This window comes from Aedes albopictus, chromosome 1 (genome assembly GCF_035046485.1).
Source record: "Aedes albopictus strain Foshan chromosome 1, AalbF5, whole genome shotgun sequence".
NCBI lineage: Eukaryota > Metazoa > Arthropoda > Insecta > Diptera > Culicidae > Aedes > Aedes albopictus.
Genome location: NC_085136.1, coordinates 110,741,923 through 110,754,060, shown reverse-complemented (window position 1 = coordinate 110,754,060; position 12,138 = coordinate 110,741,923). Strand labels below are relative to the sequence as shown.

General features: G+C 37.5%; 1 protein-coding gene across 1 annotated transcript in view; it reads left to right on the top strand.

The window, feature by feature from the left end:
* LOC109397730 (uncharacterized) overlaps positions 1-12,138 on the top strand; it is a gene marked incomplete at its 3' end in the record, with an annotated part of 68,587 nt that overhangs the window by 585 nt on the left and 55,864 nt on the right. Inside the window, exon 2 of the mRNA XM_062854951.1 lies at positions 10,249-11,263. Within this exon, the coding sequence (XP_062710935.1) occupies positions 10,390-11,263 (874 nt within the window). The remainder of the gene's footprint in view (positions 1-10,248; positions 11,264-12,138) is intronic.

Here is a 12,138-nt window from a genome sequence, read left to right as displayed (position 1 = left end):
GGTATAAATTACACTTAAGCCTAAATAAACAAGGGTAGGCATTTTTGAATTGCAATTTTATGTTAGGGTGTGATTATTGCTTTATTTAAGACTGAACTGACCACTGCATCTCCATAAGCAACATGGAAAGGATAGGAGTTTTGGAAGTCACCTTTAGTCAGTAATGCGCTCTATAGATAGTGAATATTTATCATCGATATTTTTATAAATATTCGAGGGGGTTAGAAGCAAAGAGATGTAAGTGACAAAACGCATATTCAAGTAAATGAGATACAAAGTTTTTCATTAATTTTTCATCCTATACAATATGAATGGAGTTTCAAAATTGTCCCAATTTTCTACGATTTATGATTGGTTTTCAAAACATCGTAAGAACAATTTTACATAAAAAAGTTCGAGAGGGGTTGAAATTTGAATTGTTTTGTCCGATTACACGGTTCTGCCAGCTCAAAATTTCATCCGTTTTTATTCCTCTCGACTAGAAACGCATAAATCGCCGCTTCTAGAAGAGTAAGACATTGAGTTGCGATGGGGACCGCGATCGGGTTGCATTGTTCGGCGAAAATAACGAAAAGTGACGCGTGTTTATGGCAGTTGCGATGAAAATCTCGGTCGCGTTGCATTGTTCGAAGGAAAAAGTGACACGTGTTTGAGGCAGGTGCACGTTTTCCTTCCTCGTGAAGTGTCAAAAATGGATGCACACTTGGTAGCAAACAATATTATAGAAAACTGAAGGAGATAAGGAGAGGTTGCGCTCATCCGACGACATGGAACTGGGTGAGATCATTCGGAGTTTTTCATTTTTTCTTTACATACTAGAAGAAGTAATTTCGCCAATGCATTTTCATGAAGACTCCTGGAGTCTGTAATATCTGCAAATTAATCTTGTAGTGCTGGTGCAGGCCTAATATTGAAGCGATAAAAATGTAAGAAGAGAGTGATTGCAGTTCACAACAATCATTGAGCAAATTCAAAATAATTGGCTTAATTAATTATCTCAACGGCTGTTGATCACAGGTAACACATGGGACTACTCTTAGTAAAATACATAATTCGAAAATAGCTATCTAAGCTAGAAAGTTTATTCTCCGTATACTCTAAGTTCAATACTGTGGTAAACGACTATTTCCGTGTGTCGGTTGGTTTTCTCGGTAGGGAGATGGGGACGCGAATATTGAATGCGAAATCAGAAGCGCGCAATAACTTTCGAGGGAAAGTCGGTTTTCACGGTAGTGTTAACGAGCAATGCGGTGACGTGTTTAATATACACAGATAAAAATAATGAGATTTACACGTCATGTAAACTTCATTTTAGCCATGTAAACTTAGTGTTTTGATGGTTTACATGATATATCATGTAAATTTGTGTTATATGTCATGTAAACTCTCAGAGTCATGCTGAATTACATGACATATAATGGAAGTTTACATGATATTTCATGAACTTCACATGATATGTCATGTAAACTTCTATGATATCCCACGCTCCATCATATGTCACAGAATGTTACACTCTTTTTTCAATCTGTGTAGAACAATCGTTGACGTATGAGCATTACCGTGTCGTGTACCGGATGAAGACCGTGTCGTGTATTCTCATATAACTAGTGGATCATATCACCTACCAAAGGTGGCTCCAAGATCCACACTTTACCCTGCCCTGCTAACACATACTGCTTCCCGAGAAAACTGTGGGGATGCTGTGAATTCCACGGTTTCTAGTAACAACGGTTGTCAAACTAACATTCCTTCCCCTTTCCGGATGACCGTAAGGACGTGGCCGGCGCCGTTATTGACTTTAAAATATTGAACTCTCGAATTGTGCACATTGAGAGTGTGTAGCTAGTCCCCACCATTCATTGGATCTCTGTGCAACTTCGATTGTTCTGGTCAACCACAGAATAGCAGCGGTTATCTTTGATTTGCTTTGCATTGCTTGCTTTGCTTCTAGAAGAGTAAGACATTGATTTAATATTTTGAAAAATACTCAAATTTCAAGGTTTTTCGTTGTTGGTAGAAAAATGAAATGTATCTTCAAAAGTAACGGAGTTAAAAACTTGGCGTCTTCGACAAGTTCTTAAGAACAACATTTTCTACAACTCTTGTGAAGTTTAAAATAAGTTTAAAAAAAGCGCGTTATGGTAATGAAAAACTTTATGCAAAGCGCCATGAAGCCAACACAGATAAAAATAATGACATTTACACGTCATGTAAACTTCAGTTCAGTCATGTAAACTTAGTGTTATGATGGTTTACATGATATATCATGTAAATTTGTGTTATATGTCATGTAAACACACAGAATCATGCTGAATTACATGACATATAATGGAAGTTTACATGATATTTTATGTCTTTTACATGATATGTCATGTAAACTTCTGTGATATCCCACGCTCCAATCATGTGCATCATATGTCACAGAATTTTACACTCTTTTTTCGATCTGTGAAACGACACGGTTAAATCAGCAACTGTGCTACATCCCTTTCGTGACGAACCAGCATAATTGTGCTGTTAAGCGGTAGCAGTTTTGCATATTTTTTCATCTGTTTATACTTTGTTTTATGTGATGTAAACTGTTTCAATAATTCAGCCATTACCGTCAAACGGGGTTACTTGCAACAGCGGTGTAACTTGCAACACGACGACATACACTAAATGTGAAACATTTTCTTATAATAATGAAAACTAGGATGCCCTACTATTTCGGTTATAGTGATTATGTGTATCAAAGATCGATTGAGTTTAAAAATTGGCTTTGTTTATTTGTTTATGGTTTAGCTACACTGTTAAAACAGATTGCTCATTTTATGCCATAAAAACAAGAGTGAAAATCGTGCTTGACCTCTCCCTTATGGTAAGTGCGATAAGTCTGATGACCTTGCTTGCAGTTAGGGTACCTAATAGTAAGCTTATCTAAACGATAAAAGTTTGAGAAACTTATCGACTAAGACCAAGCCCACCCGTGGGCTTGATACTACACACGCAACAGCACGTCGTTAACGATTTTTAATTTCGTTATCAACCCATTTTCGCACCGGTCGTTCGTTTCCATGTGAGTAAAATAATGATCGGTCGCCTTTGCGCACCGGTGGTCTCTATTCTCTCCGTACCATCGGTTTTTTGCACTTCTATAAATCATCGCAATATTTTGTGTATTTCTATGGGGCTATTGCAAATCTTATTCAGTATAATAATTTGTGCTCATATTATGAAAGATGGGGTTTTGGATAAGACTGAAAACTGTTAGTAAAAATTGAATTCAAATAAATAATTCCCTTGGAGATTTGTACCAGTTTTGGTGCGTTTAAAGATATCATTTTCTCAATAATTTATGATTGCCTTTAATCCCGGAATTCAAACAATGTTTTTTTAAATTATATGTTTGTTGCTTACTGTATGACTTGTAGGATGAATTTTTATCTAAAATAATATCCATCTCTTCAATATTCATGTTGCCTTTCTCGCAAGAAATTTATCTGAATTTGAGATTATGAGCATCTTTTTTAATAATTAGGTTTATTGAATAATTACATCCCTTGCATTTCCAACACATTTATAACGTAGTTGGCTCCTTTACAACTTCGCGTAGGTCAAGATTCTTGAATCTTGGTCATAGTAGAAGCTGTCTTCTAACAGTCTGCGATAAGTTTGCGCAACCTTTATTCATTAACGTGTATTTTAACATCAGCTAATTCTATAGGGGAGACTGAGGAGACTTGATCCCTGGGGAGACTTGTTCCCCCCATATTTGCTCGGAATCAAAAACATTTTTCTTCTAGCATATTTTTTCCAAAACTACTCCTGGACAAATGGCTATGTTTTTGCTACAAGTGATTTCGATTGTACATTGCATTATTTTTTAACGGCTTATGGTTTGTTTTCATTCCTTCAGAAATCTTTTAGGCGATTCCGAAAAATCTCAATAACTTTGTGAAAATTGAACCATATCGTGTCAAAATTTCACAGCACATAGTTTAAATAAAATACTTTCAAACTTATTTATCCAAATAAATCTGTTGTGAATATATTTTAATTAATTCAGCTTAGTATATACCACAGTGACATGGGGAGACTTGATCCCTCGAGGATTACACACACATTATACATGTGAAAAATAAAATTCTATTCGGAAGCCTCTATTTATTTGGAATTCTAGTTTTGAAAATACGGCATAGCCTTAAAAATTTAAGGAAATCTTACAATTTCAAACATTCCATATTCATCGAAAATACAAGAAAACTCGAAAAGAAAATGAATAGGAAGACTCTGGAATAATTTTCCCTTTAAATAAACCATGTGTTCAAAGGGGGATCAAGTGTCACCCATTTTTGAAAAACACATCATAAGACATGCCTCCATAAAAACACAGTTTAGAAAACTTTAATAATAATTTAAAGGCCTTCTGTTGTGTATTAACTTGCAATAGATGTTTACCTGCCATTTTGTACGGAAATCGGATCTAGTTTTGTGTGTTTTCTTAAAGTTTCAAGTAAATTAAGAAAAAGGGATCAAGTCTCCCCAGTCTCCCCTACTCAGTCACAACCTTTTAGTTACAAAGCATCACTCGCAAATCTTAATATATATTGCGATCTTTTGGATGGTGGTATATGAATATTTTGTTGGAAGCAGATTCTATGCGCTTGAAGTAGACTGCGTATTTGTCAAAGTACATAATGAGCCCACTCTCCTTTTTGGCACTTCATCACAGAACAGATGTGTATCTTCGAACAAATTTGAAGTTTCGAGGCGGAAGTCGTGAAATTGTCACTTGGAGAACTAGATTGGAATGAATTTCCATGGGAAAATAAAAAAATCATCAAAGCGTGCTACGTCGTCTCCCTATGCTCGCTGTAGGAAAAAGCTTGACTTCCACCACCAGGTTCGCTAGTGTTGAGCCTTCAAACGAGCAGTACTTTTCGTGACGAAGATTCACCCCCGTGACTTCATACAACAATTGTTGTATTTTAACATCCAACGCCTTGCTTTTTCTATAACGAGGAACCTACAATATGGCAGTCCTGCACACCACCCTTTTTAATTGGTGAAACTTGGCAGCTCGACTACATTTTTTAAGATTTTTATCGGTATGATTTCGAAATACTTGGAGTACAGAATATTTTATTTCGGCAAGGTACTTCTCGAATTTACAGGGGAGGAGGGATGCGTGGACGGTGAAGTTACCCATTTCGTACACTTTCTTCCTAATGTCTCGTTTATTTAATTTATATTTTTAAATTTATATTTAATAAACCACCCACTGACTCACCGGAATCTGCGTCGGATGACGATAATTTTGAAACTTGTCGGAACGAACTTCGCGAGTTATTTATTTGGACATTTTTCTAAATGTGCGAAACTAAGCTTTACTTGCTGCGTAGAAAACCCGGCTCAAACATGTACGTGTTAAAACAGCAAAACTCACTGAATCACTATACATTTCTTCAAATATTAGTTTCGAAACGATCGGCCGAATCAAAAACTAAAGGTGCGATTATGAGCAATCGTAACTATTTTTAGGAGAAAATCAATACATTTTCGAAATGCATGATCCTAAAATTGGCGAAGAAGCGAAAACTTTATTCATAACATACTTAATCAAAGCTTGTCAATTTAAACCTATTATTTTTCTGCGTTTGTATTGTCACTGTATCACAATTCTATGTCAGACAATTTGTTGTGTTATTCGTGTAACGATCTATGATATTGATTGGTTGAAAATTTCAAATATTTGATGCAAACTAAAAAAAAATTCCTACCTATACAAAACAAGAAAATCATTCTCTAGAAACTATATACCTGGCAACGAATCCATACTCATGTTCTTTCGTCTCCTCTTTACGCTACCCAGAGAGCTAAACGCGAGAGAGCGCACGAGCCTACGGATAGAGACCGTACTTTGCGTGTCTTTATATTCTAAGCCCTGCTACGAACCGTACGTAAACTTTTCGCTTTCGAGCCCTACTTAGCAGCGACCGGTGCGGTTCGCTTTTTTGTTCGGGGCTCTTCTTAACGTTAAAACGCTTGATTGAGCCCATGAGTGGGCTTGGTCTAAGTAATGCAAAAAAATATTATTAGGGGGATTCACTTAACAGCATAAACTGATTAAACTGATTAAACGTCGCGATCACCAAGGCAATCTTTGATTATTCCATTCGCAAAATCATGAAACATTTCAAATAAGCAGAAAATCATGGCTTACGCAGCAATTTAATCTGTTTAGTGAGTACCCCTATTATATTGGACAACCACTATGGGGTAACTTGCAACAGTTGAATTTGACGAAACCTTCTATTATTTATCTTCATTTCACGATATATTTGACAGAAATAACCGAAATGGATCATTTATTGATTACGTAACGCGTTCATTTTCAAATGACAATTCATTTTTACATTTTTTTGCACGTGACCTTCAAACATTGTGAGGAAATACCACATTTTGAAGTTTCATTCATGTTTCATCATGTTAAAAGTTCATTTTTTGTTTATGAACGCTGTAAAGCAATCACCAACATCAACTCTGGACCTAGATGGAGTAAATTATTTCAGTTTAATACCCAAATTAGCGAGTTTGACATTTACAAAGTAGAATAGGTGTGTTTCAATCATGTTAATTTAGCTGAAATTGCCAAACACCACTTCAAACTGCTACTTGAAGATGACTCACTCTACCTTTTCAAGAAATGACAATAATCATTGTTGACATTTTGTAATGAGTGCTAAGTCACGAGAATCATATATATTTTGTGTTTGAGGGACGTAAGACCTGTTGCTAAAAGATATACTCTCGCTTGCAATAACTATTAATCCTTTCATGAAAAATTATATGTCAATTGGTTAGTGTACATCTTTTCATGGTATGTTTCATGCATAACATCAAACATTTACAATACAACTCAATCAATGCTACATCATTGATTATACGTCGTTTTCAAAATTTGTTACTGAATTCGTGCTTTCACCGCTAGGTGGTGCTTGTTGGCAAGTTTAGTTTCAAATTCCATTATCTCGATACCCAGAGCAGATAAAGCCTGTATCCGCAATAATCGGAACACAGATGTACGGCTGTAGCTCTGGAATGAATCGGTAAAATTGGCAAAATACTTGACAGAGAACTCTTTGGTGTATGTTTATTATTTGTGCCAAATTTCACAAATATCGATGCATTACTTATAACTGTGGATGAAAAACAAACAGACGCGGTTTTAAGTATTTTGTACAATCACGACCAATTTTCATTCGCATAATAGATTATTGTTTTACGCTACAGCTCAAAGTTCTGTGATGATAATTATGAAATTTCGTTGGCAGTTATGGTACTTATAGAGACACTACCTTGCAAAATTTCACCAACTTTGATCAATTGGTTTGAAAACTGCTGGTGTTGATAGGGGTGTGTGTTAGTGAAAATTTTTCGTGTTTTTCATGTGCGATGTTTACCTATGCATAACTTTTCAATTTCTTCGCCAATTTTCATGAAATTTTCACAGAAGGTAGCTGATTATGTGTTTATTATGCCTGCAAAATTTGATGATTATTGGTATAGTACTTTCAATAGTACAATCGAAACAATAAAGGGTGCTGACTAATTGATTTCTGAGGGGCTAAAATCACGTTCAGTCCCAATACATGTTTCGACTATGAAATTGTTGGTATTGCATCGATTTTTTTGAAATTTTGCCCATGCAATAATTATAGATTGAGAGGTTTGTGTTCAAAATTTCAGCCATTTCCTTTGCCAAATTCAAAAGTAACAGTGCTGACAAGCAAAACTAGGGGCTGTACAAAATTTAATGGCGCACATTTTACTCTTTCATTGTTACAACAAAAAGTACTGCACCGATTCACATGAAATTTTGTAGGTGCAATGAACACATCTTAAGATGTTCTTAGGCCAAATTTGAGCAGTTTTAATGTATCTATTGCAGAGTTACAGTTGTATTTTTGTGTCCCGATTATTTCGGATACAGGCTTTAGAAGAGTGTCATTGGATACGCTGTTGTAAATGTTTACTAATAAATTCCAACGTACGCAGAGTTTTAAGACAAAAGGAAATCTACGATTTTAGCGGCTACGCAGTCTTTTAATTTGTAAAAACGAAATAGATTTGAACCAAATGCGCATAACTTTTTGCAAAACTAGACAAACCTATTCATGTACTAACAACAATCTGACAAGACAGTTATTTTTTTTATAAAAGATTAAAAGTCAACAGGTTAAAACATCCCAATGACAAAATTAAAGTTAATACAAACTAAAACAGACAATAATTTAACATTAAATAGAGAGTACACGCAAAAAATATCTCTAATCTTAACTCTACTTAGATGAAAAGCGAAACTAGAAAAACAATTAACAAATACATGACACATGCTTCTAATGGGTTATAGTTAGACGAAACATAAGACCAAAAACGAAAAATTAGCTACCCCTGAAGATGGCACAAAACCCCAGTGTTGAAACGTCGGGCACATAATAATTCTCGTTTACCCAAATCAAATGACTGCATAGCCGTGAATTCTCGGTCGATCCGCCAAAGATCCAAAGAGGAAAAATGAAATTTGTCTCAGCTGGCAGTGTGAACTATTTTAATTAAAATCATATTTTTATCTAACTTTATCTAGCTTATATGTTTATCTAGCTTCATCTAGCTTATTCAGTCAAACTTCGATGAGTCGATACGACTCATGGAAATATCGACTCATGGAACATTTTTCATTTTTTTTTATCTGAATAATGAGAAATCGAAATCAGGGATAATTCCGTGGCATAGGGTGCGACAATATTCAAAATTCTACGAAATTGCATAACAAACCAAACTCGTACTCCAGAAAAGCTTTAGGCGCTCTGGAACTTGTGACTACCGGTTTTGAAATTTGCCACATAGGGGAACTTACGTATTTTCATGACGTAGTTTATGAATGCCAACTAAGGGGAGCGCTTAATAACTTAATAACGCATGAATGTTGAAAATAAGCCACATTTTTTGCCAAAATCGATACGAAACTGTATTGCGCATTTCCCATCCCACTTTCCCATTCCCCTTTCGCAGTTAGTATAATTGCGGGATTGTGAATTTAACTGCGATTCAGCATCGAATCGTGTTGCTGTCTTTAGCGCATTTATGCATTACAAGATGCTGAATAAGTGCGCAGAAGACACCGATACGATTCAATACAAAATCGTAGTTTTTTCACGATCCCGCACTTATACTAACTGGGAGAAGGGTCCAGTGGGGTGCAAAATGCGCAATATACGCACCATTACGTACTTTTTTATAGGGGAAAATTGGGCAAAATGATTGGTAGTGGAGCCAACAAGTTAATATTGGAACTGAAAGGTTACAAATCGTACTAAACTTGTACTAAACTTATTTGATCTACTTAATGAAAATTCATCCTTCGCGCAACAATGGCAATGTCGGAACTTGTAATTGTTGCGACAATCTACCCAATGCGACAATAGTAGTTTACGCAACAAGGTACAGAATGAAGATTTTTACAGCACGAGTTGTACATCAAGTTGTACTACTTGAAGCAAAACTTAAGGATAGTTTTAAACAAAGGGTTTTCATAAAACTCCACACAGATGTTAATAGCCATGTTTAAGAAAGCCTAATCATAGCAGGTTATGCTGTGCAGTTGTCACAAATGTTCAAACCTGCGTCCAGAAAGCATCAAGAAGTTGATCAAAACTGAAAACAGTGCTGTAATGGTTCATTACGCAACGAAAATCAGTGCTGTAATGAACCTTTTCCAGGCAGATTTGCGTGAGGTAAAACAGCCTATTACGATGAGAAATTGCAAAAAGGTTTGTTTCAACTTGAACAGAATAGGACAAAGCTTGTACACCGCGCGTTTCGAGAATTTTAGGCCATGCATTGTGATTTTCGAGGGGTAACTTCTTGGGAAACTTCGAGTTAGAAAAGTTTTGATTTGGGGTTCAAAATAATTGATTGATCACGAGTTGAAAAGTACGTATTTTTTTTTTCTTCTATTTGTAAATATCAAGAATTGTCGAGATCATGTCATTATCTGGAATTTGTGGAATTGTAGTTATGCATGACGTAGTCAACACCATTATCTACTAGAAAAACTAAATTATTTTCATTTTCATCGCAATATATAGTGAAAAAGATGTTAGGCTCATGTAAGTTCGATAATATTCGTGTCTCAGCCGTGGTTTCAGCACACTAGGAGACGAAGAAAGGGAAATAAAACATGGTTCGAAAAATGTCTCGCAGGTGCAATCGAAGTCAGCGATGAGTACATTGATCGGAAGTTTATATGCAACGTGATCAAAGAAGCCCAGGAAGATTAGTTTGAATGCAATGTCAAAGTGTTGAAAGGTGTAAACAAAAGTGCCAGTGAATTCGAGAGCCAAAATGCGTCGTTCATCGCCACCCTTTACGGTGGTGACCAGTGCCGGTGTGAGTGGTTCCGTGGTTGTCCCCATTGAACAATACGAGACGGACCAAAGTGAACAGATCTCCGTGATGCGTCAGCTTAAGCGGAAACACAGTGAACAGCGCTTCCAGGAGTATCATTACCTGGAGCAAAGCCATTCGATTCACAAGGTCCGCAAGGATAATCACCTCCCGTTGCAAGAGGTGGATCATTTCCATGGCTTTGGCCAGGCGTTCCACGGCCCAACGCCCGAGTTTCAAGTCATTACCGCCAGCGATGGCAACAATAACCAAAACCACATTCACCAAGAGCAACAACAGCTCGGTTACATCTACGAAGTGACCGGCGGTGGGAGTGTTGTGCCGGTTCCGGAGTCGCAAATGATCGCCCAAGAAATCCCAGCTACCAGCAATGGGATTGTCCTAACGGACATTAGCTCGTCCACGTGGACCAGCACCCAGGAACTTCTGGACCTCGATCGCAAGCCAACCCTAACCGTCCAGACCGACAGTCATAACAGCTTTCCGATAGCAAGCGCCGATCATCACCACCATCACCATCAGCAGCTTCAGCAGGACCTGCTCAATCAGCATAATCACCAGAACCATCGCCACCATCAACAAACTCCTCCTCATCATCATCATCATCACCAGCAGCAGCACCAACAGCAGGGTAATTTCCACGTTGTTCATCAATCGGTCCACCCCCAGCAGTACGGCGCTAATCACACCAAGACGCAAGAACTGACGATCGTAACGTCCAGCTGCGGCAGGACTCCGACGACGGCTGCTAGCGTGGCTGCCGGTGCTGCGACGAATGTCACCCCCGCTGGAACGGGGACCGTTCGACGAGGTACGTACTTCTTTCATATGGCATTTAAATCGTAATTTCCTGTTCATGGGCCGGACCCTGCCAAATTGTATGTTGTCTGCCCAGGGCACACGTGTGTGTTGACATGATCAATGAAAATTGTCGTTCGTTACGGCCACGGGGTGAAAATGATAGGGTAATAAACGGCAAACGGTGGTGGTCGGTCGGAAGGAAGGACGATCAAAACAGAACATTGTGCCCGATTGTGTGATCGGTGTACCGTGAAATGGGTGGGAAATGGGGTAAACTGTTGAAGCAGGGTTATTAAACTATTTGAATATTCAATCCTTATATATTGATCTTACTCAGATGTTTCATATTTTGAAGATATCCTTTTAGTACGTGGTCGGAATTTGCATGGGACACACTTGTATGACACAGCAAATCCTTGTTCCTTAGTCATGTGCGCAGAAGCACATTCTACCGGCAGCGCCGTATGTATGTAATAAAATTTAAGACAGCGGCGGCGTAATCGGCGTCATTTCTTTTTCGTGATTTGTTATCCCTAGTCTTTGAGAAACATGAACACAGAATAATTTATTATCTGTACCCAAAGAACAACTTTTGCCTTTTATGTGCGCAAGGAAATTTCCAGTAAATTTATATTAGTTTTTTTTTTAAATCGATATTTCTAAAACTCATTATAGACAAGTGTAGTCATGGTAAAGCTAGAGATACAGTTTCCCAAGGTTTCGAAATTATAGCATCCCTCCATGTGTTACATGGAGTTGAAGGGGGTTTGGGGGATGTTGAAGGCATTTCGGGAAGTTTCAGAGCATTTTCGGCGAGATTCAGAAGCATTACGGAACCGTTACGGAGGATTTTTCGGGGATTTTGGAGCATCGCAAATGCGTTAC